The following is a 27,286-nucleotide window of genomic DNA, read 5'->3' on the forward strand; positions in this document are numbered from 1 at the left end:
ATTTCTTCTATAATCTACCTCTTGAAAAACAATTGCTAAACTCAGTTTATCCCTTCCTACTAGAACGCAACAAACATGATACACTCGCATGGTAAGAACTTATCTACCTATTTGGTGTTTGGATGTTTTAAAGGAGTTAGTAAAGCTTGGTTTTAAGGGACATTTGAAACGAACCCAAGGCATATTGGACTTGGCCAAGACATAGAGATTTAGAATTCCAAAAGGAATGTTTGAGACATAGAACAAACTCCAGCTGATCAAGTGATCTCATTTTGGGGACTTGGTTTCATATTTTAATACTCTGAGTATAATATTTTAAAGGAACCTTTTAACCCCAGGGTATAAACATACCAATTTATGGCTGGGAACGGACTTCTGTTTCCTCCAGGTCTAGTCTTCCTCGTTCTTTCCACTCAAGGGACCTTTTCTCCCTCTTCCATATTCCTTCTTCCCCAGTCAGTATCCTCTCTCATTTTTTTTTTTCTACTTTAAAATTAAAAACTGTTCAATGATGAAAGTATCAAATATGCTAAAATACCTATGGATAATATTACAAATATCTACCTAGTCCTTATGCAGTGTTAACAGACAATTTTTTCCCATATTCATTACAGATCCTTTTTCTAGTTTTAAAGAAATAAAGTGTTATGAAAAAAATATCTCTTCCCTCAATTTCCTTTTCTTCTTTCTCCGAGGCAAATAATGCTATCTGTTTTCCCTGTATCTTTCCAGAAATGTTCTTTGAATATATATGTTTTTTTTTTTTTTAAGGTTTAGTCTTTTTTTTTTTTTTAATTTTATTTATTCATTTTTTTTTAGAGAGGAGAGAGAAAGGGAGAGACAGAGAGACAGAGAGGGAGAGAGAAAGAGAGAAGGTGGGGAGGAGCTGGAAGCATCAACTCCCATATGTGCCTTGGCCAGGCAAGCCCAGGGTTTTGAACCAGCGACCTCAGCATTTCCAGGTCAATGCTTTATCCACTGTGCCACCACAGGTCAGACTGAATATATATGTTTATATTCACTCCCAACTCACACACACATCCTCTCTTCTGTGTCTCACCCCCCCCCCCCCATTACCAATGTACCTGGATAATTGGTGTAGTCTCCTTCTAGGTTACATAGTATTCCATTTTATGGACTTTTTTTTTAACCATGTCTAGACTGATAGTGATGGACATTTAGATTGTTTTAAACCATTGGCAATACATTACAGAACGTGCTTCATTAAAATCCTGTGCATTTAATATAGAATCCTGGAAGTAGAATCGGTAATTTAAAGACTATAATAGTCATTTTTAATTTAGAAAACATAGCCAATTTCCCCTTATGAGACAATTCTCTCCTTGTGGCAAAGAGAGTTTCTGTTTCCCCATAACTTTGCTACACAGGCTGTTTTGAAATTTCGGGGAATTTTCTGACTTTTTTATTTTTACCAATACAATAAAAGGAGAAGTTACTGAAGTTTTATTTTAATTTATCTTTATCTTGTGTTTTTTTTTCCTATAAAGTAAATTATACTTTTTCAGTTAGATACCTAATACTCTGGTGCTTTGCAAGCACGCTGTATTTATTGAACAAAAGGATGGAAATATAAAATAGATAAACTTGTATTTTATTAATATAAATGTACTTTAGAAGCTTATGGTTGTAACAATCATATATTATTAATAATGGGAAATAGATTTTAATGAATATAAGAAATTAAGTAAAGAGTTACAAATGACTGTCACAGAATGATTCAGACTTTGACATTAAATTTCTTTTGCTAATTTGTTTGCTTTGTAGTTTTAGGATAATCTCCATTCCAATAGATAATTAGTAAGGAACGGGCTTGCTTAATATTGTAGGAGAAGATGTGTTCCGGCTTAAAATGGGGATGAGAGGAGGGAGCGTGAGAGCATACATTCCAGGATATTGCATTCTTAGTGATACACTCACTAAGGTATGTTTTTCCCAGGATCTTTCCCAAATAAATTCTCAATATACATTATTAAGTGTAAAAGAAAAATCAACAATCTCAGATTCAATGATAAAAAGATAGGCCTTGCATCTGCAAATGAAAACAGCTCCCGACACGACTTCCTTGGTGAGAATTCAGAGGGTCTGTTCTCAGTCTTCACGTTCTTGACCAGACAAGAGCATCTGACACCATCAATCACGTCTTCCTGCCTAATGTACTTTCTTCACCTGGTGCCCACTGTAACTCAGTCTTCTCTGTTCTTGTCCTGTGTCCCTGGAAGTACCTTTCCAGTCTTTCCTGGTTTCTTTTCCCAACCTCTTACGTTGAAAGTCTCAAGGCTCAGTTCTTGGTGTCATCTTTTTTTTCTTTGTCTTTTTGACGCTTTGGGTAGTTTCATGGCTTTGTATCTCCTGAACATCAGGCTCCATATACCCATCTGTTTGTTCCACAGTGTCACTTGCATGTGTAACAGACATTTAAATCTCAGTGTGTCCCAAATTGAACTCCTGATCAATGCCACCTCCACCTAATGCCCTCTTCCTTTCAGTTAACAATTCTATCCTTCCATCGTCTCTGGTCCTCATCCCCCTTGGAATTACATTGACTCCTTAGTTCTCTAACATCCAACATCCAGTCATTTAGGAAATTCACAATGAATCTAGAATCTACCAGTTCTGACCATCGTCACTGCTACCACACTGGTCCGAATGACCATCAGCACCTGCCCAGATGACTGCTCTGCCTGCCCCTGTCCTTTCCCTCTTTCAGACCACACTCAACAAAGCAACCAGAGAAGTCCTTTGTCATGTCAGTGACTTCCTATACCTCCTGTGACAGAATTCTCCACGGCTCCACAGTTCGCAGTTCACCACGAGTAGAGGACAGGTTCCTTACAGAGGCTTATGAGGTCCTGCTCAGGCTGCCATCCTTATCCTTCTGAGTCCATTTGCTCCCACTCTCCGCCTTGCTCACTCTGTTGCAGCCACATTGGCCTCTTGAACTTTCCTTGGACATATTAGACATCATGACTTATGCTGTGGCTGTTCCTTCTGGCCAGAATGCTGTTCCCTTAGCTGTCTGTATGACTGAGAATTACTCTTTCTCCAGTTCTTTTCTCACATGTCGTCTACTGTCCACCCTGTTTAATGCTAAACACGGCCACCACCACCCCCACCCACTGGTCGCTCTTGATACAGTTATCCTATTCTATTTTTAGTTATTTCCATGGAACTTAAATATCTCTAGGGTACTTTATAACATATTTATTGTTTGTTTGAGCCTTACTCTGATTGAATGTAAACTCCCACAAGGACAGGGATCTTTGTCTGCTTGTTTACTGGTGTATCCCACATGTTAATAACTGTGCCTAGCACATACTAGAGTCTCAGTGAATATTTTCCAGTTTAATGAATTGATGAGCTCTAAGCTTTCCTTTGGCCTGAGTGTTCTCATTTGAAGACTGCTGAGAAAATCAGGGAGTCAAACTAATTACTCACCTCTATCACAAGGTGGCAGTCTTGGCCTTCACTGCTGACTCCAGTAACCAAATTTGAGAAATAACTGAATGAACCTGCTTGTTTTCTTTGGGACAAGACAACCTGTCCTGCAGGACTTGTCAGCAGGAAAATTCACCGAGTGAGTGTAATCACCCTCGAGATCTTCGTGCTTTAGAAACAGGACTGAAGGTCTCTGAGCTCTCTCTGGTGAGCAGCACAGTAATGGTGATGTCGCGTTATTGACGGAACTGAGATACAATTACTTGTGGGAAGGGTGTAGGTTTGGAGAGAGATGACAGCATGGTGTTATGACCCTGAGGTAAGCTGACGGCATACAAGATGGGACTAGCTGCCAAGGATATCTGGTCCTTCACCATTGCCATAGCTGTCACAGCCTAAGGCTTTCTGTCCCATCCCTTCTTACCCATTCACTGTACCTGTCATCTGGGAAAACCTGTGCCCTGTCCTGGTCTTCAACTTGTCATGTGACGTAGGGAAACGGTCACCCCTCCGGGGTCTGAGGTCCTCGTTTCTCTGAGGAACAGCCTGCTGCAAAGGCTGGGGCTTGTCCTGACCCTGATGACTGGACTGTCCCAGTGGAAACCCACGTCGTTGCCCTGAGGGAGTGCTGGGCTCTGTTCACGTGTTAACACACGTACACAAAGGAAGTTCCACCTGCTGTCTTCTCCAGCACCCTGTACAATCCTATCAGTTCCTCCTGGCCTGCCGGCCTTCTAGCCACCAGGAGATGTTTGAAGGGGACCTGCTGTTAGAATTTCCATTTCAGACATGTTTCTTCCACTGTGGGGCCAGTTCAGAATTTTCCAGAGAGATTATTCAAACACAAATTCAAATGAGGTCACTTTCATGCTTAAAAGCATCGAATGGCCTCCCACTGTAACTAGAGTAAAATTTGAAATCTTTTCTTTGGTCCAAAAGGCCCACATGATCTCCCTCTCGATTCTTCCCTGACTTGACTTCTCAGCACACTGCCCCACCCTTGTTTCTTTACACCACAGTGATGCGGTTTGTCCCTTATTCCACCAAATCAGCCAGTTCTTCTCCGTCTCAGGGCCTTTGCATGTGCAGTACCCTGGTCTGGAGTGCACTTTTCCTCATCATTTGGTCTCAGCTTACACGATCTCTCAGGGAGAGCGCTCCTGACCCGCCTCCCCACAGCGGTCCGTCCTTCGGTTTCTGCTGTCACACAGCCCTGTCGATTTTCTGTGGACTCAGTCATCTGTGCTGATTTTTTAACTTATCAGCTTCTCTGTGTTCTATCTGTTTGTCTAACCAGAGGGTGAGCTCCATGCGGGCAGGGACTTTGTAGGGCAGGAACGGTAATACTCACCAATAAAAGTGTTGTACAGATTAGGCGAGATTGTATACATGGACTACGTGGTAGTCAGTAAATGCTTCCTACATGAGAGTGTTTGGGAGAGGGGGTGATTATGCTCCAAGAATAGATTTGAAATCCCATTATTTATGATTTATTTTGTTTCTCGTGTTTCATCTCACAGACATAAAGACTGCCACAAGATAAGGAAGGCGTTCATGAATGCATTCCTTTCCAAGGATCCCTGTGGCTCTACGGAGCAAGACTACCAGCCGCTGATGGAGCTGACCAACCAAAGCGTTCCCTGCCACAAGGTAACCGGGTCAGGTTCTTGGTTTGTCCACGGAGGCTGAAAGTCAGAGAGAAGCGGTCACAGGACCAAATGTAGACCAGGATGAAGGAAGAGGAGTAGGTGTGGTTGGAGGGGTGAGTCTGTGGGGTGAACAGGAGACCGAGATGTGACTGGGATTTAGGACGGGAGAGGGGAGTAAGAGAGAGAAACGGGAGCACACAGCAGAGAAGGACTCTTGGTTAAAAATCAGGCAAAACAAGCCCTAGCTGGCTGGTTCAGGGGTAGAGCGTCAGCCAGGCATGTGGAAGTTCAGGTTCGATTCCCGGCCAGGGCACACAGGAGAAGCGCCCATCTGCTTCTCCACCCTTCCCCCTCTCCTTTCTCTCTGCCTCTCTCTTCTCTTCCCGCAGCCAAGGATCCATTAAAGCAGTGTTGATCCGGGTGCTGAAGACATCTTTATGGCCTCCGCCTCAGGCGCTAGAATGGCTCCAGTTGCAAGGGAGCAATGCCCCAGATGGGCAGAGCATCGCCCCTTGGTGGGCTTGCTGGGTGGATCCCAGTAGGCATGGAGGAGTCTGTCTGTCTGCCTGCCACCCACTTTCATTTCAGAAAAATACAAAAAAAAAAGCCCTAAAAAACAAGTCAGGCAAAACAAACTTAATAGGAAACCAATCCAACCCAAACAAATCCAGCCCAACCTCAATAATTACAATGCCCTCCTCTGACCTCCGGTGATACAACAACAACCACAACCACAATGACACCCCGTTTGCGTTTGCCGTCCTGTGGAAGAAGCAGGGCAGTGACTCCGTGCCCATCCCACCAGAGAGAAGAGGGCACCCTGGGGAGTTTAGGGACCAGCGCATCCTCCGGTTGGACCATCTTGAAAGTGACTGGTTAAATGGCACAGGGTTTGGAGCCAGACAGGCCGGGGTTCTAATGCACTGATTATACTGGGAGAGTCTGTCCTGGAGTGAATCTTTTCTGAAGTTGGCAAGACAGGGACAGTGCACCATGCCCCAAGTCACCGACTTCCCACCGGGAGAGAGCTGGGATTATCGTGGGGCCCCTGCAGGGCGCACAAGCACAGGGCCCTCGGCGAAGAGCCCCGTGTAATGAACTCCCGGGTACAGTGCGAGGGAGGGGCTGAGCCCCCACACGGGACCTGGCACTTTACTCACAGTGTCTCATTGCATCTCCGCATCCCGGGAGTTTCCTACAGTTCTTCCTGTTACCATTTTACAGCCGGGGACAGTGGGGCTCTGCGATGCCGTGGTTGTCCCAGGTCAGGCAGCTCAAAGCAGTGACGCCGGACTTCATGAGGTCACGTGACTCGGGGGCCTGGGCTTCCAACCACAGCACCATGGCCTCCAATTCAAAATGAGAAGGTCCATGGAGCTGAAGGGTGTACTGAAATTTGGCTTTTTGTGCCTTTGCAAAACACCCTGAAGAAAACTCATTGTATTTGCTCTTTTCTTCTTTTTTTTTTCAGTGAGAAGTGGGAGCCAGAGACAGACTCCTGCATGTGCCCGATCTGGATCCACCAAGCAAGCCCACCAGGGGGTGATGCTCTGCCCATCTGGGGCCTTTGCTCCATTTGCAACCAGAGTAATTTTTTAGCGCCTGAGGTGGAGGCCATGGAGCCATCCTTAGTGCCTGGAGCCAACTTGCTTGAGCCAATCAGGCCATGGCTGTGGGAGGAAAGAGAGAGAGAGAGAGAAAGGAGAGGAGTGGAGAAGCAGATGGGCACTTCTCTTGTGTGCCCTAATCAAGAATTGAGCCTGGGACTTTCACATACCAGGTGGATGCTATGTCACTGAACCAATGGAACAGAGCCTCATTTCTCTTTCCTTTTTTTTCTTTTCTTTTCTTTCTTTATTTCTCTCTTTCTCTTTCTTTCTCTCTCTTTCTTTCTTTCTTTTTCTTTACTTTCTTTCCTTCCTCCTTCCCTCCCTCCCTCCCTTCCTCCCTTCCTTCCTTCTTTCCTTTCTTTTCTTTCTTTTCTTCCTTCTTTCCTCCCTCCCTCACTCCATCCGTCCCTCCCTCACACCCTCCTTCCCTCCCTCACTTCCTCCCTCCCTCCCTCTTTCTTTCCTTATTTTTTTTGTGGGGATATGGGAATTTTGGAAAAGGAAGCAGGGGCTATGGAGCTCTCTTTAAAACAGAGCACTTCTCCAAAAAAAGATGTAGCATGTAGACAAAATTATCTTGCAAATAACTTTAGACATTTTTTTACTTCCTCATGCCTCCTCCAGATGTGTTTCAATCCTGCCTTTAGTAAAACATTTTGATCTGTAGCTTTCAGAGTTTTTTTATTTTTCTGCCACCCACAATAATAAGCTCATTTTACATTGTGACGTAGAACACACACACACTCACACACACACACCAACCATGCACTGAACAACACTCACTCTGACTATATGTGACTTACTCTGTTATCTGTTTGTCTTTCATTTAAGAGATGTGGATGTTTTCCCAGCTTACTAAGTTGATCTCAATAACAGCTTGTGCTTATTTGTTCTTAGACTGTCTTGTGGAGCAAATCCAGCGAGCTGGCACATCAGTACACAGGGATCCTGAGGGACATGTTCACGCTGGAGGACACGCTGCTGGGGTACATCGCTGACGGCCTCACGTGGTGCGGGGACGAGAGCTCCTCTGGTGAGGACCTGGGCCCGATGGGACTGTCCATCAATGTGCGGGATGAAGGGGCTCTGAGCTCGCCTAGGGGCCCAGAAAGATCAGTGTGGAGGACAGAGCCCCTGTACCCACCTGACGCCATCTATTCTTAGACCCAGCTCATGTGCACACCTTTTTTGTTTTTTCATTTTTCTGAAGCTGGAAACGGGGAGGCAGTCAGACAGACTCCTGCATTAGCCCGACCAGGATCCACCCGGCATAGAAAGAAAGTTCTGCCCCTCTGGGGCATTGCTCTGTTTCATCCAGAGCCATTCTAGCACCTGAGGCAGAGGCCACAGAGCCATCCCCAGCGCCCGGGCCATCTTTGCTCCAATGGAGCCTCGGCTGCGGGAGGGGAAGAGAGAGACAGAGAGGAAGGAGAGGGGGAGAAGCAGATGGGCACTTCTCCTGTGTGCCCTGGCCGGGAATCGAACCCAGGACTCCTGCACGCCAGGCGGACGCTTTACCGCTGAGCCAACCGGCCAGGGCCTCATGTGCACACCTTTTGCCACACCTTTTACCACACCTCTGTGCCTTTGCACATGCGCTCTCTGCATGGAGCACCTTCCTCTGTCTCTGTCTGCAGGCTCTTCTTCATCCTTCAAAATCAACTTCAACATCCAACTTCCCAGTGGTGCTGCCAGTGCCCCAGCCCCAGCTGATCTGTCTCCAGTTTATTCCATTCATTGAATCACGTGGTCTCAGAATGCGGGGCTTCTAATTGATCTCTCTATCCCAGAACTTAACACTCAGGTGTTTGGGCAGTCAAATGCAGTGAGTGTAGAAAATAAGGCATAGGTATATGCATATACAATAAAGACCATTCAGCCTTAAAAGCAATGCAATCCTGTTATTTCCAAAGACACAGGTGTATAGGGGGGGCATTTTGCTGAGTGAAATAAGCCAGACAGAGAAAGAAAATACTGCACAATGTCACTTGTATGTGAAATTTAAAAATGTAAAATGAAATAAATAAACTCATAGAAAGAAAGTAGGAAAGAGTTTGCCAGGTGCAGGGGTGGGTGAGACAGGGCCAGGCTGTAGAGGCAACACTTTCACTGAGAAGATGAGTGAGGTCTGAGCTTGTGCACAGCGCGGTGACTGTAGCGGACGCACCGTAGGAGCGTGACGGGAATGATCTGAGCGTAGGACCCGTGTGCTCTCTCACAGACACGCGCACATGCACACAAGAGAAATCTGTGAGGTGGTGGGTGTGCTAATTAACTGCACATGGGGAAAACTTTTCACAGTGAATATACGTACATCAAGTCATCACATTGTGCATCTTAAATATTTAAAATCTCATTTGCCAATGATATGTCAAAAATAACTAAAAACTGTTTGTTAAGGCAGTGTCCCTGAGAGAAGTGACATGGAAATTAGGCACAGGCACGCACGCTCTGTGCTGCTGTGTCTCAGGCAGCCTGAGCCTGTCTCGATGGGAGAGTGTGGAGACTCCGAGCCCTCTGAGCCCACCGTGTGGGGCTGAGGGAGGAGGGGGAGCCGTTAACAGGAGAGAGGTAGGATTAGAGGGGCCCAGTGTGATCTCTGGTTTTTCCTGCACAGGGGATACCTTTGGGGTCCTGTCTGTGTCTGATGAGTTTTCTGCAATTTCCCAGAAATGTGACTCAAAGCTGGTCACAGTGTTCCTGTCTGGGATGTACTGTGAACCAGCGTGTCTAGTCCTTGTCCAGGTCCTGAGTGAGAACGGTGCAGAATGAAGAAATAGACTCAAAGAGAAAAGGGATGAGATCGGGAGGTCTCTGCACAGCCCATAGCTTGTAAGAGCTAAAGCAAAGTCCCGGTCTGCTTTATTATGCAAATAAGGAAGTCTTTGATACAAAGTCACACATCTGAGGCATAAACGGGAATCCTCGTAAGAGTGCACCAGTTCCCACCATACTACAGTCAAGGGGGTGGGAAGATCTTAGTCTTAAAACTAAACTCTAGGCTGTAAGGACTTTGTCAGCTTACAGCCTGTCTCCCACAGGGATGTGGAAGACAAGCTAAGATCTTGGATGGGAATCAGAGGGCACTCAGTTAAATTGGGTCAAGACCTCTCCATTCTCCATCCTCCATCTTGGCAGTGATGTCATTGGAAAATGGCTCCACTGTAATTAAATTGTCAGAGAAGAACGGAGCTTAATTACTGCTTTTATTTTCCACTTTGATTATTTTCTATAAACTGTGTCTTTTAGAAATGAACTATGAGTCTTGTCCACACTGGAAGAAAGACTGCAGAAACAATACCGTTTCTGTATTCTGGAACACGGTGTCCAAAAGGGTAAGTACCAAAAGTGACATTCGAGACTTTTGGAGACCGAAGCAACAAGTGGTCATCTAGTCAGTGGTTGGTTTGAACTCTTTCTGGGATTCTGTCCTGAGGAATATGTTCCTGAGTACATTCCAAAGTTTTTCACAGAGACTTTTAGGGCAGCATGGAGGGCCCCTGGCTGCGGCTGGAGAATCCTTGCTCTTACCCAGTTTTTGGCTCTGGCGTCCAGGAATCTGCTGCTTGGTTTACCCTCTGGCCCCAGCATTGCACTGTCTGTGATTCCTGAGGAGTCCTAGTCAGCTGCAAGTGCAGCCCACTCCCTGTGAGCAGGCCCGGTCCTCAGGTCTGCTCATGGATTAACATCTTTCATCCTCACCGGAGCCCCTGAAGTAGGCACCGTGCTGTCACAGCGATGTCCAGGTGACAGAGCGGGCTGCAGGGAAGTACGCAGCGTGCTGGGTGCGCGCAGTGCACGGCGGTCAGGGAGCCGGCCCCACGCTGTCCCTCAGCAGTCCGCAGTCCCGGCTGGGAAATACTCACCGTCTTCCTCGCCCCCCTCTGTTCCTGACTTCACTCTAAGCGGCTATAGTGTGTTTTAATTTTTCTTATGTCACTCTTTTGCATGCAAGTGGACTAGGGAAAGAAAAGAAAAGAAGAAAAAAGAAGTGAAAAGAGGAAAATGAGGGGGGAGGTGGAACTACACTTCTTATAATTCTCCAGATTAAATGTAGACACTGAGGAGCAGCAGCAATTGCCCATTTATGACAAGTCCTGGGCTGGGTCTTCACCTACGTCATCCTATTTAGTCCTCACAATGGGTGCTGAGGAAAGGCTACTAGTGAAGAAAGGAAGACCCAGAGGTTAAGGGTCTCATCCAGGGTCAGTGGGGTAGGAAGGAGAGAGAGCCCCACCCTCCGTAAGGAGACTCAGGAAAACCCTGTAGGGTCAAGGTGGTCGCCTGTTATTGGACATAAGGAGACCATTCCAACTCGGACAGAGTCTTTAATCACCGTCTGACCCTCAGAGTCCTCATTTGTCACGTGGGGATGAAATTAACACCTGTCCCCTAGGGCTACCTCCATGTTTAAACAAGACACCACTATCATGTTCACTGAGAATGCGTTTCTTTAGCCCAGCGGTTCTCAACCTGTGGGTCACGACCCACAGGTTGAGAACCGCTGCTTTAGCCAATACTTGTTGAGCACCTACTACGCACTGCTAACAATCAGAGGGATGGTTTAGTTTTGTTTTTGAGAAAAGTTTCTTGCTCTTTCTGAGAAAAGTGTGTTTTATCACTCTATGATAGGGGTCCCCAAACTACGGCCTGCGGGCCGCATGCGGCCCCCTGAGGCCATTTATCCGGCCCCTACTGCACTTCCGGAAGGGGCACCTCTTTCATTGGTGGTCAGTGAGAGGAGCACATTGACCATCCCATTAGCCAAAAGCAGGCCCATAGTTCCCACTGAAATACTGGTCAGTTTGTTGATTTAAATTTACTTGTTCTTTATTTTAAATATTGTATTTGTTCCCGTTTTGTTTTTTTACTTTAAAATAAGATATGTGCAGTGTGCATAGGGATTTGTTCATAGTTGTTGTTTTTTTTATAGTCCGGCCCTCCAACGGTCTGAGGGACAGTGAACTGGCCCCCTGTGTAAAAAGTTTGGGGACCCCTGCTCTATGATATGTTTTGGGGCAGTGTTGTTGCCTATAGCTTTTAAAGCCGAGCCATATTTTATATGACAAGCACCTGTGTGTGTTCCCCACACTGTCCTAGGTCGTAGGAGCTCAGTGGTGAGGTGATCGCAGGTGCACCCTACCACTGTGAGCTACGCCGGACTGGACCTTGGTCTGAGCCAGGGGAAAGCCTCTACCAGGGGAATCCTACCCACCCTTCAGCTTGTGTTGCCCTCTGCTGTGTTCACGCTATTTCTTTCCTCACCTGCATCACGGAGGGTTTGGGCTTCTTGCTTCCTCTTTCCCGTCCTTCCTCCCTTCACAGGTTTCCAGGGGCGCCCACTCTGTGCCACGCATTGGTGTCCAGGCCCCAGGGCTGAGTGGCAGCAGGACAGCCGGGCTCACTGCTCTCAAGGAGCTCTCGTGTCGTGGCCACACCCGCAGGAAGCTCATCCTCCCTTGTGAGATGGCCGGACAGAGTGAGAAGGGGACCTGAGTTGATCCCCGCGGACGGGCATCCTGGCGGAAACATGTAGATTCCGTTGTTCTGTTCACTGTGTCTTCTGCAGCGCCTAGCAAAGGGTCCGGCTGAATGTCTGCTTGCTTAATATTCATTCATTCATGTATTCATTCATTCATTCCCCATTTCTCCTTGTGTCTGTGCAGGCCTCAGTGTCCCTTTCGTGGTGTCCCCATTTCCCTTACCCCTGAATCCTCTGTCCTGCACCCTACATTAAATGTGCGGTGTCTACAGTTTATGACACTAAAGAAGCCCCTTCATCTCCCTCCTGCTGCGATGCTCCTCTTCCTCGTCTGCACGCTGACTTCTGAGCAGCGGTTGAGTAGCAGTGGTGTTGAACTTCCTTGTGCAGACACAGGGCAGAGCACCTGCTTCCAGAACTCTCTTGTGAAGCGGAACCTCCAGGGTTTGTGCTGGAAGCACATCCTCCCGGCGTCCTGAGCTGGAACCACACAGTCTGTCCCCTCCCCCAGCTCGTGCTGAGAGCTGCTTTGGGGGCCGCCGCTGGGGTGTGCCGATGAAGTTTGTGTGCTGACATATTGTTGCCTTTCTCTTTTTGTTTTAAGTTTGCAGAAAATGCCTGTGGTGTGGTCCAGGTGGTGCTCAATGGGTCCATCAGTAACACCTTTGATAAAAACAGGTACTGATTTCTTTGTGTTCTATTTGCCTCCTATTGCATATTTCATCTACAGAAACAGAATTCTCATGTTTGAGGTCAGTACAGAAAATTTGGGTTAAAAAAGATAGTATTTTTGTATTCTTTGGAGAGATTTGTCTTTCTAAGTGAATGTTTTTGTCCGTTTTCTCCGCTGCGTGCAATTCTCTGAGGGTCCTAATGGTGCTCATGCTGTGTCCAGCTCCGTCTAGACCAGTGTTTCCCAACCTTTTTTGTGCCATGCCCCACCTTAACCTTTCTAAAATTTTTATGTCCCCACCTATGTAACATACATAATTTTTAACATTAAAAAATTGATTTGTTCACTTAGTAAACATAAATGATAGGTTCTAGGAAGAAATCACTATGAAATTGTTAACAAAACACAGTAAGTAAAATTTCAAAACATATAATGAAAAACAGAAATCTAAATTCCAAATAATTTTAATACAGATTTTTCTATATTAATTGATTATTTTAATTTAGTGTGATCCTTGAGCTTGATGCTTGCTGCACAGAGATTTTATATTAGGTTCCAATTTGGTTAGCTTTAGTCTCAAGTCTCCACGTTGTGTTATATCCAGCCGATTTCTTTTTTTTACCAGTAAATCATTTACAGCACTAAATCCACATTCAGCTAAAAATGAAGATGGAAACGGTAGCAATAGTTTTCTTGCACATTTGGTTGAATTTGGGTATTTGATTTCTGTTTCCTCACAAAGCCATGCCATTGCTCCTTTGATATTAAATAAAGCTTTAACTGACTCATCATTTTGCAATTCTGCGAGTTCTTCTTGATACTGCATATTTGATATATCAGACAAATCCACTAACATTGGCTGCATCATCCATGTTGGGAAATCAATTTGTTTTAAATCAGAAAATCTTTCTTTTAAATCAGCCGATAGAATATTCAAATGATTGACAATAACAAGTAAAGTGGTATCAGTTACTTCACATTTTTGGAGCCAATGAAACTGTTTAAAGTTTTTGTTGTTCATATGTTTCTGACATAACTCAATATTGGTAATGAAACCAAATCTCTTTGCTTTTGCATCGACAAGAGTTTTATTTGTTCCTTGAAGTTGCTTATTTAATATATTTAGTTTTTCAAAGATATCAGCTATAACTCACAAATGCTTTACCATCTATTGTTAACAGATACTTCATTTCAGGTTTGTCGCTTAAAAAATCACTAAGAGTATCAAACAGTTCCATAAATCTTTTCAAACAGTTTCCTTTAGATAGCCATCTTACTTCAGTATGAAGTAAAAGTCTCACATGGTCTTCATTTTGTTCTTCACAAAATAGCTTGAAAAGACGCTCACATTTGGCACTAGCTTTAATAGCATTAACACACTTTATTACTGTATGTAATACTTCATTCAGAACAGGCGAGATGTTTTTAGCTACCAAGTTTTCCCTATGAATAATACAATGCACAAGAATCATTTCTGGATTCGCATCTTTCATCAATTTTAAGCAGCCATTTTTCTTGCCCAACATATTGGGAGCACCATCTACAGCACAAGATGTTATATTTTTCATTGGTATATCATTGACATCTAAGTAGTTTTTTTAGCTTATTATATATATATCTTTGGAGGTAGTGGTGCTTTCTGATCTTTTAGAGAACAACATTTCTTCAGCAAAATGTCCTTTATCAATATATCTTACGTAAGTTATCAATACTGCCTCACTCTCAAAGTTGATTCATCCATTTGCAAGGAGAATTTTCTTGTTTTCAGCTTTTCAATAAGTTGTTTTTCAATATCCTCACTCATTTCGTCTATTCTTCTGCTAACAGAATTGTTACTGAGTGGCATAGCTTTTACATCTTTGTCATCTTTTTCAAGAACCGTTTTAAGAAATGCTGATATTGACGGTTTTATTAAATTCTCTCCTATAGTGTGATTTTCTCCAGTTTTAGTGACGAATAAAGAAATTTGATAACTAGCCTCAAGAACACGATTATTAGTTGAAGTATGAGCAGTAAATAGAGACTTTAATGTTGTTCTTTTTTCAAAATTTTTCTTTAAAGTTTTAAAGTAACTCAAATCTGAATTAATATGAGCACTATGTTTCGCCTTCAAATGCGCCTCAAGACTACCTCGTTTCATTGATTCGTTGGTCAAGCATTGCTGGCATAAAAGACAAAAAGGAATCCGCTCATCGTGAACAGCGAGTATGAACCCAAATTTTAAATATTCCTCCAAATATTGACGAGTTTTTTTCTTGCTTGCACCACTCATTTTACTATGGGCTATAAGAAATAAAAATAAGATCAATTAAAAACTAATATTAAAATATGTGTTAAAATATATTCAATGTGACATAGAGTAAACGTATACTAAAAATTCATATTTATTTAAATGTATATAACACATTTACTACACTACCACCGCAAATCAAAAGGTATCTATATTTTTCCACTTGACAAAATTTTCTGGAAAGTTATGCTTCTAAAATTAAAATTGTCGTGCATGCACTATTATAGCCCAATAATATTTATAAAATATTATTGCTTTCTAGCCCCAATGCAAGAAGTACTTAATAAAGAGTTTAATATTGATAAAAATAAAATAAAATACTTACCAATTATATCTATACAATATATATATGTATATTTATTAAATCAACGAGCTTTTACAACAGTTTTGACTGACACTTATTTCACATTAACACCAACTGAATGATGTGAAACACTACAGAAGTTGCGATGGGCCAATTAGATGAGAATAACTGCGTTGTTTAGCGAGTTTTTAAAACATCCGGGGTTCCCCGCGGCAGACGGCATGCTCCACGGTGAACCCAGGACGAAGTTTACTTGACGACGCCAATCACCCAGTTGATATTTTGGTCTCGTCAAACGAAATTATACTTAATAATTATTTACCGCAACTATTTAAGAATTGCATTTTTTGTTAAATTTGGCACCGATACCTAGCATTGCATTTAAATGGCCCCAGGGTGAAAGAGTTAAAATCGTGTAGAGTCCATTTTCAAATTTCCTCCTTAACTATTGAATTGCCCCCCTGTGGGGCGTGGGCCCCATGTTGGGAAACACTGATCTAGACTTTTCGAGGCCTGGAGGCATTTTCTCAGCTCAGGCCTCCAGTACATTCCACACTGGCTGTTTCCTGCCTTTGTTCCGGCTGTCCCCCCATCTGTCCTGCCCCCTCCCTCCTTCTGTCTGTATAAGAGGTCTGTCCTTGGACCCCTCTCTCCTCCGTGGACATGTGAGTCCCAGTCCAGCACTACAGCTGCTATGGGGACATCAGGACCTGTGCTGGCTCTTGACCTTCATTATCTCTTTGCAGGTGTTGTCAGCAATTTAGTTAAAACCAACACTGCAGAGGTCCTCACATATGACATATGTGACTCTATGCAGGGTATTTAACTTCTTGTTTTTTTTAAGATTTTATTTAGCCTGACCAGGTGGTGGCGCAGTGGATAGAGCATTGGACTGGGACACAAAGGACACAGGTTTGAAACCCTGAGGTTGCCAGCTTGAGTGCGGGCTCATCTGGTTTGAGCAAGGCTCACCAATGTGAGCCCAAGGTTGCTGGCTCGAGGAAGGGGTCACTCGGTCTGCTGTAGCTTCCCAGTTAAGGCACATATGGAAAGCAATCAATGAACAACTAAGGTTGCTGCAATGAAGAATTGATGTTTCTCATCTCTCTTTCTTCCTGTCTGTCCCCATATGTCCCTCTCTATGTCTCTTTCTGACTCTCACACACATACACAAATATTTTATTTAGTGATTTTACAGAGAAAGGAGAGAGAGAAGAGGGTGGAGTGAGAAGTATCAACTCCTAGTTGCTTCTCTTTAGCTGTTCATTGATTGCTCGTCCAATGTGCCTTGACCAGGGAAGCCCAGGATTTCTAACTGGCAACCTCAGTGTTCCAGGTGGACGCTTTATCCACTGCACCCCCACAAGCCAGGCGGAGTCCCTAACCTCCTTGAACCCTTTACTGAGCACGTGCAGGGTGGTAGGTAATGAAGATTAACTGAGATAAGGTGTGACAGATGCTGAGCTCTGTGCGTGACAAACAGTAAGTGCTCGGTGAGTCTCAGCTATTTTCCTCTCATTTAATCCACACCCCGGGAACACCAACGCCTTTGGTCTCTGCTGCCGTCTACGCAGGGTGTCCTCGAGGTACAACAGCCTCGACATAGGACGTTGGGAGTTTCTGATGCTCACTGCCATAAAAGCTTTAAAAAATTGAGACGCGAGTGTTTCGGCTTACGCTGTTAGCGTCGTCCTTACAGACTACGTGGGCGAACTATGGTTTCCCGCGGTGGAAGGATACACCGTACAGTGTGCAGTACAGTATGTTTGTGTCCTTTTTCTTTGGCTTAATTGTGCTTTTATGTTCCAGATTATGATTTTAGAACTGTGTTAAGGTAGGTAAGTGACTTAAGCAAGGGTGTGTTTCAAGTTAAATCAAAATTGGGGTTATGTCACTATTGGAGGAAGGAAACTGCATCTCTGTACTGTACTCAGTGTTTGCCACGTGGGTGACCTTTTTCGTCCTTGTTCCTGAATCCTTCCCTGGGCAGGGCAGGACTGAGAGGAAGGACACTCCACGTGCTCCAAATTCAGTTTCCCTTTCTCTTGTTTTAATATTTAACTCTGCGAGGATACATGTGTTCTTTCGCCTTCTTCTTTGACCACAACCTTGTGGGCTTTGGGTTGAAGGTGCTAACATTGTGGATTTCATCATCTGGTGGGAGGGACCTAAGTACCGGCTGCAGGAGTGGCAGGTGTGAAGGCCAATGGGGAAGAGGTCAGTGTGGGGTCAGAGCAGGACACCAGGGTCTGGAAGAGCTGTGTCCCGCTTGCTGAGTGTGTGGGTCACCTGGGCTTGTATGGCTGCAGAGTCTGGCTCAGCGGCGGTTGGGGACTCTGGTGCTGTCATTCCACCAGCTCCCAGCCAATGTCATTATGTTGATCAAAGGCCCACTCTTGGAAAAGCAATGAATTAAACTCAACATCAAGGTTCAGATTCAGAGTTTTATTTTGAGGATCTTATTCAATGAGGGTCATGCCGAATGAGGAGAGGTGGCATCAGTTCCAGAGGGTGGGTTCTATCTGATGGCACCCTGCCTGCTTCCTTTTCAAAGGGGTGGGGTTGCCTGAACGATTTAGTTTGTGGCTGACAGTGTTCCTTGTCTCTTCCATCTTAGCACTTTCGGAGGTGTGGAAACCCACAACTTGAATCCCCTGAGGGTTCCTATATTACAAGCCTGGGTGATGCATAACCTTGACGGAGCACATAGGTACGTGTTCCTGCCTCGCACCCATATGTTCTTAGGGTCACTGTAGGAGAGTCCACAAGAGAACCCACAGTCACAAGAATGCAGTGAGGAAAGACTGGCTCAGGAAATGAGTAGGGTCTTACTCTACATTCAGCCCATTCCAACGGCCTCTCAATTGTATTTCCCTAGAAGGTATCCACCTAGTCAGCACCTTCCACTTCCCTGCTGGCCTGTGAACTCTCAGAAATGACCAGTGCTCCCTTTATCCCAGGGCTTAGAGCAAGGCCTGCTACCTAGCGCACAGACTGACTCAGAGAATGATCGCACGCCCTGTTATACTAACACCTTCTCCTTTCTTTCCCAGTCATTCCTGCTCGAGTCCCTCCATAAATGATCTGAAATTGATTTTAAACAGAAGGAATATTACATTTACCTGCCAGGATGACTACTGGTAATCGATTAGATTTTCTTTTGTTTTTGTTTGTTTTTAGGTGAGAGGAGGGGAGATAGACAGATTCCCATGTGCATCCCCACCGGGATCTACCCGGCAGCTCCATCTGGGGCCAATGCTCGAGTACCGAGCTATTTCCAGTGCCTGAGACTGATGTGCTCCACAGGAGCCATCCTCGGTGCCCAGGGACACGCTCAAACCAACTCATCCTCTGGCTGTGACAGGGGAAGAGGGAGGGAATGGAGCAAAGAAGGGGTGAGAAGCAGATGGTGGCTACCTCTAGGTGCCCTGACAGGATACCATACTTAGGGCATCCATATACCGGGCTGATACTCTATTCCAAGCGTCCCCAAACTATGGCCCGTGGGCCGCATGCAGCCCCCTGAGGCCAGTTATCCGGCTCCCGCCGCACTTCCGGAAGGGGCACCTCTTTCATTGGTGGTCAGTGAGAGGAGCACTGCATGTGGTGGCCCTCCAACGGTCTGAGGGACAGTGAACTGGCCCCCTGTGTAAAAAGTTTGGGGACCCCTGCATCACTGAGCCACTGGCCAAAGTCGATTTGTTCTTGGAGAAGAAATAGCCATGTGTCCATCTGCAGCCATTTTCCCTTGGGCCCTGATGGTGATCTGGGATGGTGACCTATGGCGATCTCTGTTCCCTCTCCTTCCCACCCACTGCCTGACCCAGAGGTGTTCTCAGCCAGTGGCCTTCTGAAGAAAATGTGGGGGTCCTTTCTCAGGGTGCTGCTTCTTGGTCATCAGCGACATCCATAGCCCCTATCTCTGCCCTGTTAGAGCCAGACATTCATTTCCATCCCACATCTGAGCATCAGCCAGTTCTCCTCAGTATTTACTCTGCGGGTCAAATGAAACTACACGGGGCCGCCCTTGAAGTCATTCAGTCCTGGGTGCCTGGCTCCTTCTCCATGCTGTCCTGCAGGGGAGGAAACTGAACTGTCGATGACTTGGACGGCCTCTCAATCCCCTTCTTTGCTTTCTTGTCACAGGCCCATCAAGCTGCTTCAGTGTGTGAAGAGCCCTGAGCACGCGCTCTGCAGTTCTGCAGCGTGAGCCACCTGCACGGAGGTTTCAGGTCCGCGAGCCCTCGGCGACCTGGCTGTGATGCAGGGATGCGCTGGAGGGGACCTGAGGGCCCCGGGGACCCTCCGTCATCACGTCGGTACCGGAAACGGGAGCTTTTCCTCTCAAAGTCTTTACAATAACTCGAGCTACTGGCACAGTTTTTATTTTCATTTGTTAATATTCAAGAAAAGATTATTATCTAACAGAATGGCAATTTTTTATTAACCTGTTTTTAAAAATTTTTTTGTAAGAGTGGATTTCAGGCAAAATAAAGATATATGCTGGAGAGCTAGATCTTAAATGCTCTCTTATGTTACCTCATTTTAATGTTCACATGATACTTCTGTGTTGTCTATATGTTGCCAGCACCCTTCCATTGAGGAATGAGCACATCGAGCTCTCTTATTGGAACAGGCCAGTAAAGAAAGGCAGATGCCCACGGTCTTCAGAAAACGTGATTCATTTCCAGATGAATCACCGCATCTCAGGATTTATCTTTGTGCCCTTTCTACAGATAAGCTATCCTGCTGTGGTTATGGGTCATCTCGGGAAGATACTCTGTAGGATATAAGTTATCCTTTCACTTGTTTGCTTACGTCTAACATCTCAATGGGTTGATGTTTTGATCCCCCACTTGATAGAGGAGAAGATGGAAGAGAGCGTATATAATTCGACTAAAGTCATACATAGAGTTTAAGGTAGAGGCTGAGTTTGAACTCAGCTTTGTCTGACTCTCAAGGTCATGCGCTTTCTCTTTCTATTCCTATAACACCAGCCAACACTGCCTTATGCTCTCTTCCAATGAGTGCCTGTTGGATTAAATTGAATGCAACTGAATCTAGAATGTGTTTTTTTCTGGATGGCTTCAAAACAGATACATTTGTTCCTCCTCTTCCTCTTGGTCCTGGTCCTGCTGCTCACTGTCCCACAGAAGGAGGGGGCTGTAAAACTGGTGTCGCTCCTGACACTGGCAGTTCAGATTGTCCACTTCTCTTATTCTCTTGGTCAGTCTTGCTTGGGGGTTATCACTCCCATTTTTCTCTCAAAGAACCATGATGATGACAGTTAACAGGATAGCACTGGACAGCGGGTTCTGCTAGGAGAGGCGGTCTCGGTGTCCTTACCACACACACAGGGAGGTAACCATGTGAGGTGGTGGACGTGTTATGTATCTAAATTGTGGTAACCATTTCACAGTGCGTACAGATACTAAAATATCACATCGTACACCTTAAATGTATATTTGTACGTCAATCAGACCTCAATACAGCTGGAAAATCCTACAGCAGTCGCCTCTGGCATTGATGAAAGAATTGAATAAGTGGGTGATGGGTTGCCCAAGGCAGAGGGTCCTTTCCCCTCCCCCTACCCCAGGATCAAGTGACACAGGCAGCTGGACGGACCATGGGATGTTGTCCTGAGCACGTGTTGTGGGTGGAGGAGATCACCCAAAAGAGTAAATTTATAGTCTGTGGAAGACCCCAAAATTCTCACTTAACTCCTCTTAATCCCTTGAGTCATCAATAGAGGATCAATGCTTTTTGCTTTTAATTGATAATTACAGAACACACCTTTGTTCTGTATTAAGAAACCTCGCCCTGAGCCTTCCCGGAGTCTATCGGATGGCACGGTGAAACGTGAGATTCTTAGCAAGGTGCACACATGTGAAATGTTTAAAGTCTTGATGCCAAAAGTGGACCTGCTGAGAGATACTATCATACATGGTACCAGGCACTTCACTTGTGTGTCCCCCAGTGACCTCCGGGGAAGCACAGAGGACCACTCAAGCCAGAAATCAATTTTCCTGGGATAATCAAAAGCTTCCAGGTTCCCCATAAGCCCAATAAAAGTTTGGAAGCCTCCCAGTCAAGAACAACATTTAAAACTATTTCATGGACTTGTCAGGCAGAAAAGTTGTTCTTGTTCTAAGGATTCTCAGCTGTTACTTTGTCTTGTGAGAAGTGGCCACTGCTGTTTCAGGGAGCGGAAGTAACTAAGTAGTTGGTGCACCTGTCATAGTAGATGGCGAATGAAGCATGGCACCTGCCCCTGTGCCCAGCCCGGGCTCACGGCTGCCCAGAGACTCCTGATGCACAGGGAACATACCAGAACAGAGCTCTGTTCTTCTTCCTGTGAAATGGGGTAATGGTAGTGCCTATCTCTGCATTGTTTTGAGCATTAATTAAGATGATAGAAAGATGTATCTCAGACTAATAGTTGATTCTTAAGAAGAACTCTATTAACGTTGGGTTTCTAAATTTAAAAAAAAAAGATTGGAACCTGTTTTTATTTCAGAGGAAATTCCTTGCCAACCTACTTGGTTGAGAATCTGAGTCCTGGGAGAAATGGAGAAGGAGGTAAGGTATGGCCCTCTGACCATCAGCACGGTCAGCCACTCAAGGTTTCCATGGTCTTGGACGGCTAGGACGTGTCCATGTGAGAGGACTGGGTAGGGACCCTCCTGAGACCTTCCATTACAGCTGAATCCGATCTGAAATTGGATGTTAAATGGTATCAGAATAATGTCCACATGCCCCCCACCATAAAATCTAAGAATTAAAATTGTCATTCTTCAGCCCCCTGTAAGTTCAGTAACTAACCCTTGAATTGGCACTGTAAATCCAAGCCCTGCCTCATGACCAGAGCACAGCACTGTGGTGACAGTGAACAAATGTGTGCAGATAACTTTAGTAGCATGAAATCAGAAGCCACGATGTGCTGGATGTACCTGTTCCCTCCAGTTGTGATCAGTGATTCTGTGCAAGAACAAATCCCCCTTTCTGAACGCTACTTCATAGTCAGTTCAGTTTCCAGAGTAGCCTTCCCGGGAACTTCTCACCAGTTCCGGTTTCCATTGACACTTGTAATGTCTGCAAGTACTCTTTTCCTTTCTCTCTGAGATCCTGTTGACTATCTCTATTTCCCTTGAAATTATTCATTCAATTCCTTTTATTTCCAACGGTGATTCTTCCCCTTTCTCAGTTGGCAATTTTTTTTTCTATTCAGTAGAAGAGAAACAATTCTTCAAAAGAAAGGCCATGCTAGTGCAGAAAGGGAGGAATGTTAGGCAGAATGAACAATACATGTATATGACATTCTATCTCTTTTTTGTTTTTAAGTGAGAAGAGGAGATACAGAGAGACAGACTCCCTCATGAGCTTAGATGTGCATCCACTTGTCAAGCCCCCTGCTGGTGATGCTCTGCCAATCGAGGGTCATTGCTCTGCAACCGAGCTGTTTCTAGTGCCTGAGACAAAGGCTCCAGGGAACCATTCTCAGTGGGATGTGCAGGATGGCAAATTGCTGGAACAAATTGATCCATGGATGCAGGAGGGGAAGAGAGATAGATAAGAGAGGGGGAGAGAGACAGAGCACATTCTCACTTCTCCTGTGTGCCCACACTGAAAGTTGAACCTGGGCTATCCAGACACGGGGCCATCGCTCTACCACTGAGGCAACTGGCCAGGACCAAGACTCACTATTTCTGTAGTAACGTTACGATGGTTTTCTTGTCTCTCTTTTCTCATCACAACACATAAAATCGGCATTTCTTATTTTTCACCAATCATACTAGTACCTCTTATAACAATCGTAAAAACTTATGGCAATGTGGCAGTGGGGGGGAGGTGGTTTCTGTAAGACCAGAAAGCAAATTGCTTCCATTTTTAAAGGTGCTAAGGAGCTTCAATTTTGTCCTTAGAGCAATGGGGATTAAGTGAAGGATAATAAAACTTTGACAAGAGATGTATGATCAAATATACACTTCAATCATTAATTGGTTCCACAGATATTATTGTGTGTGTGTTCCAGGCAGTATTCTAGGTACAAGAATCTTTCAGCAAATAGACAAAACTCCATGCCTTATTGAAGTGCACATTCTAAGTAAACAATCAAAAGTTTACATAAAGAAGGAAATGGCAGATTCTAGAAAAAAATATAGCAGGGAAGAAATACAGAATGCTGGGCTGGGGTTTATTGTTTTAAATAGGAAGGTCCCAATAGGAGTCCCGGGGAAGAGGACACTGTGGAGGGACCAGCCGAGCTGACATCGTGGGCAGAGCACTTCGGGCAGAAGGAGCAGTGGAAGCAAAGGCCCTGCATGTCCAGGGCCAGTGAGGACCCGGGACGGGGTACCAGTGTCAGGGAAGGGAGGGGGCCTGGCTGGGTGGGTCGTCCAGGCCACCACAGACCTGTGGTCTTTTTCTGCCTCTGAACGATGTTGCTTTTTTTTTCAATGTCTTGTTTTCCAAATTAAAAAAAAAACAAGAATACATTTTTTTTTCTCTTAAGCTATCTACAACTCACATGAACATGATAAATATATCTCACTCATTTTCTCTGAATGAGAGGAAGAGCCATTAGAGTCCCACTGGAAAGAGCCTCTGGCCACAGCAGTAGATGCCCCACACTCTGGGTGAGGATATCAACCAAATAGAAATCTCTAAGAGGCAAATTGCCAACCTGGTTGTTCCGTCTGGCAGTGTGTCACCTTCCACCTCTATGTCTTTAATGTAATTTCGTTTCCTAAATACATCACAGTGTTCTCTTCTAGAAAGTCAGATTACAGATGTTACAGCTTTCGTCAAAGCTGTGTCTATCTCAGATCTAGTAGAAATACTCCAAAAATTTATACAGAACCACAAAAGACCCCCAATAAACTCAGCTATCTTGGGAAAGAAGAACAAAGTAGGACCCATCCCACTGGGTGATATCAGACTATACTACAAGGCCATTGTAATCAAAACAGCATGGTATTGGCATAAGAAAAGGCATACAGATCTATTGGACAGAACAGAGAACCTAGAAATAAACCCATGCATTTATGGTCAATTAATATCTGACACAGGAAGCAAAGGCATACAACAGAGTAAAGACAGTCTCTTCAATAAGTGGTGTTGGGAAAATTGGAGAGTTACGTGCAAAAAAAGGAGAGTAGACCAACAACTTATACCATATACAATAATAAACTCAAAATAGATACAATAGATTAAATGTAAGTCTCAAAACCATAAGCATCTAGAAGGAAATATAAGCAGTAAAATCTCAGACATCTCTGATAGCAATATTTTTGCTATCCATTTCCCTGGGCAAGGGAAACAAAGGAAAAAATGTAAACATGGGATAAAATCAAACTAAAAAGTAATTTGCTTTTTTTGTGAATGATTTCAAGAACTTAAATCTAAACTATGCATTTATATATGTGTGTGTATGCAACTATATATTATATGTATATAGGCATGTATATATGTGATTGAAAAGATAAAAATATGTAAAAATTTGTAAACTGCATATTTTTAAATTATCTCACAGAAGTCATGCATTATATTTTTGATCTGAAAGAAGCAATTAAATAAATGCATTTTTTAAAAAAAGGAATCACTTATCTCTACATTCTGGTAATGTTTTCAGTAATTAATGCAGTAAAGAACTGAGCTACTTTTGTGTGCATGAAATTTAATGACTATAGCTTTAGAATGTTTCAATTTTTAATTTTTTTATTTTCATCATTTCTTTTAACATCAGTAATAATATTTTCATCCAAATTTTAGAAATTTATTGTAAGAAAGTTATAAAAGATGTGCCCAGAAATTTTTTTAGTATGACATCATAGCATAGCAAAAAGATTGAAAATATTTAAAGTCAGAATAATGATGCAATAAACTGTGGTATGGAAGATGATGCATTATTAGAAATACTATCTATTAAGAATGTTTAAAGGCATGTAAGATATTTATCATGTAACGTAGTTAAAATCCTAGAATATAAAATCTGAGAAAATGATCTATCACATCAAATTATTCATATTTATGACATTTGTTTCTGAGTGATGGATTTATTAGTAATTTTCAAAATTACAGATGAGCACAAAATTGTTCTAACATAAAAATTATTTGTAGAGATGTTATTTGCAAAAAGGGATACTTTTTTCTAACATAACTTTGAACTTTGCTTTGACTACTAATTAGCAAAAATAAGCAGGATTTTAAAATTTATCAGGTGGAAGAAACGTAGTCTCAGAAATGACACAAAATAGTCAAAATGTCCCTCAGAGAGAACGGATAAAGGCACTGTGTGCAGTCAGACAGGGGAATGGTATTCAGTGCTAAAAGGAGCAATCAACCATGAAAACACATGGAGGAAACACACCAATTACCCAGTGAAAGAAACCAATCTGAAAGGGCTACTACTGTGTGATTTTGACTCTATGACATTCTGCAGAAGCAAAACCAGGTAGGAAGGAAGTGCATAGATCAGTGGCTGCCAGAAGTCAGGGGAAAGGAGAGGTGATAGGTAGAGCCCAGCGGATGCCCGGGGCAGGGAACTGTCCTGTATTCCACCACAGCAGCGGATACTCCCAGTTCCAGATTTGTCCAAGCTCATACAGCCTACAACGCCAAGAGTGAGCCCTAATGTGAGCTATGGACTTTGGTTGACTATGATATGTTAATTGCTTATAACAGGTTTATTGAATGGATCAAAGGTAATGAATGTAGTTATCTAGGACCTCAACAGTGAGGGAAGCCATACATGTGTGGGGGCAGGGTCTTGGAGACTCCCTGCTTACTTCTGTTTTGCCATCAGCCTCAAACTGCTCTAATAATTTAAATTCATTAAAGTAAAAAATAATAAAGCAAAATAAAATCAGGGAATGATATTTAGAATCCTTATTTTCCATGAATTCTACTTGGGGCTTTCCTTTAAGTTTCTCTTTGTTTTGTCGTTTGCCTGCTCTGAAGAACGCTAGGCTCGGAAAACATGGAAGAGTTGCCTCTTAGATACTCAGGTATGTGTTCCTCCCCCAGCTGAGATATTTGACCTTCAGTCTCTCTGTGTTGGAATATAAGAACGGAAAACACAAGCATCCCAAGGAATCAAGTAAACATTTCATAAGAAAAGCAGTTGAGAAAATCTTGGCATGAATTTTGGAGTGTTCTGGGTGGTCTGAAATGTATATGTGAAATGACTAATAGATAAACTTTGCCCGAGTTGCTAAGAGTGGGATAAAGTTTTCATCAATAAGTGTGCTTGTCTGCTGTTTCTGAAATTCAACATCTCTTTACCCTTCTTTGGCATATCTGGACATTCTAACCAACTGCACTATTTGGCCAGGGCTGTGTTGACAACTTTTAAAACAGTCAAAGCTTAGAAAAAAGATAGGAAAGATAACATAATGCTAATTGTAGTTGGTTTTGGGTTTTGGAAAAAGGAAGCATTTTTCTTCTTTTGTCTATTTCCAATATTTAGAATGTGATGATATTATAATACTTGCGTGACTGAAAATGACTAATGAAGTTGACCAAAGAAAGGTCATTCTAGAGCCAGCACTTCCACTGCCTGGCTGCGTGGCTGAGAAGACATTACTTCTCTGGAGTCCCAGACGTTCCAACATCCACACTGCAATTCTTCCTGGTCTGCTTACGTGCCTTTCCCCCCTTTTTGCAGTCCTTGCTTGCCTGTCAGCAGCCTGATCTAATGTCATCATCTTTGCTAAGACTTCCTGTAACTTACTGGGACATATTTGATCTCCTGCCTGTACACAGCTGTCTCCGTATTGGTGCTTATTTGATGGACACTTGCTAGCGCTCTCTACAGACCTCAG

General features: G+C 44.0%; 1 protein-coding gene across 3 annotated transcripts in view; it reads left to right on the forward strand.

Annotated features, from left to right (window-relative positions):
* LOC136405509 (ADP-ribosyl cyclase/cyclic ADP-ribose hydrolase 1-like) overlaps nucleotides 1–20,002 on the forward strand; it is a 31,687-nt gene extending 11,685 nt beyond the window's left edge. Inside the window, exons 2-8 of one of the 3 annotated variants that reach the window (XM_066384991.1) lie at nucleotides 4,977–5,106; nucleotides 7,613–7,748; nucleotides 9,965–10,050; nucleotides 12,802–12,875; nucleotides 18,082–18,174; nucleotides 18,518–18,604; nucleotides 19,611–20,002. In XM_066384991.1, coding sequence (XP_066241088.1) covers nucleotides 4,977–5,106; nucleotides 7,613–7,748; nucleotides 9,965–10,050; nucleotides 12,802–12,875; nucleotides 18,082–18,174; nucleotides 18,518–18,604; nucleotides 19,611–19,674 — 670 coding nt within the window. In that variant the 3' untranslated portion in view covers nucleotides 19,675–20,002. The remainder of the gene's footprint in view (nucleotides 1–4,976; nucleotides 5,107–7,612; nucleotides 7,749–9,964; nucleotides 10,051–12,801; nucleotides 12,876–18,081; nucleotides 18,175–18,517; nucleotides 18,605–19,610) is intronic. The other 2 variants (XM_066384992.1, XM_066384993.1) reach the window with 2 other exon arrangements.
* The last annotated feature ends 7,284 nt before the right edge of the window (nucleotides 20,003–27,286 follow it).

Source organism: Saccopteryx leptura, chromosome 5 (assembly GCF_036850995.1).
Source record: "Saccopteryx leptura isolate mSacLep1 chromosome 5, mSacLep1_pri_phased_curated, whole genome shotgun sequence".
Lineage (NCBI taxonomy): Eukaryota > Metazoa > Chordata > Mammalia > Chiroptera > Emballonuridae > Saccopteryx > Saccopteryx leptura.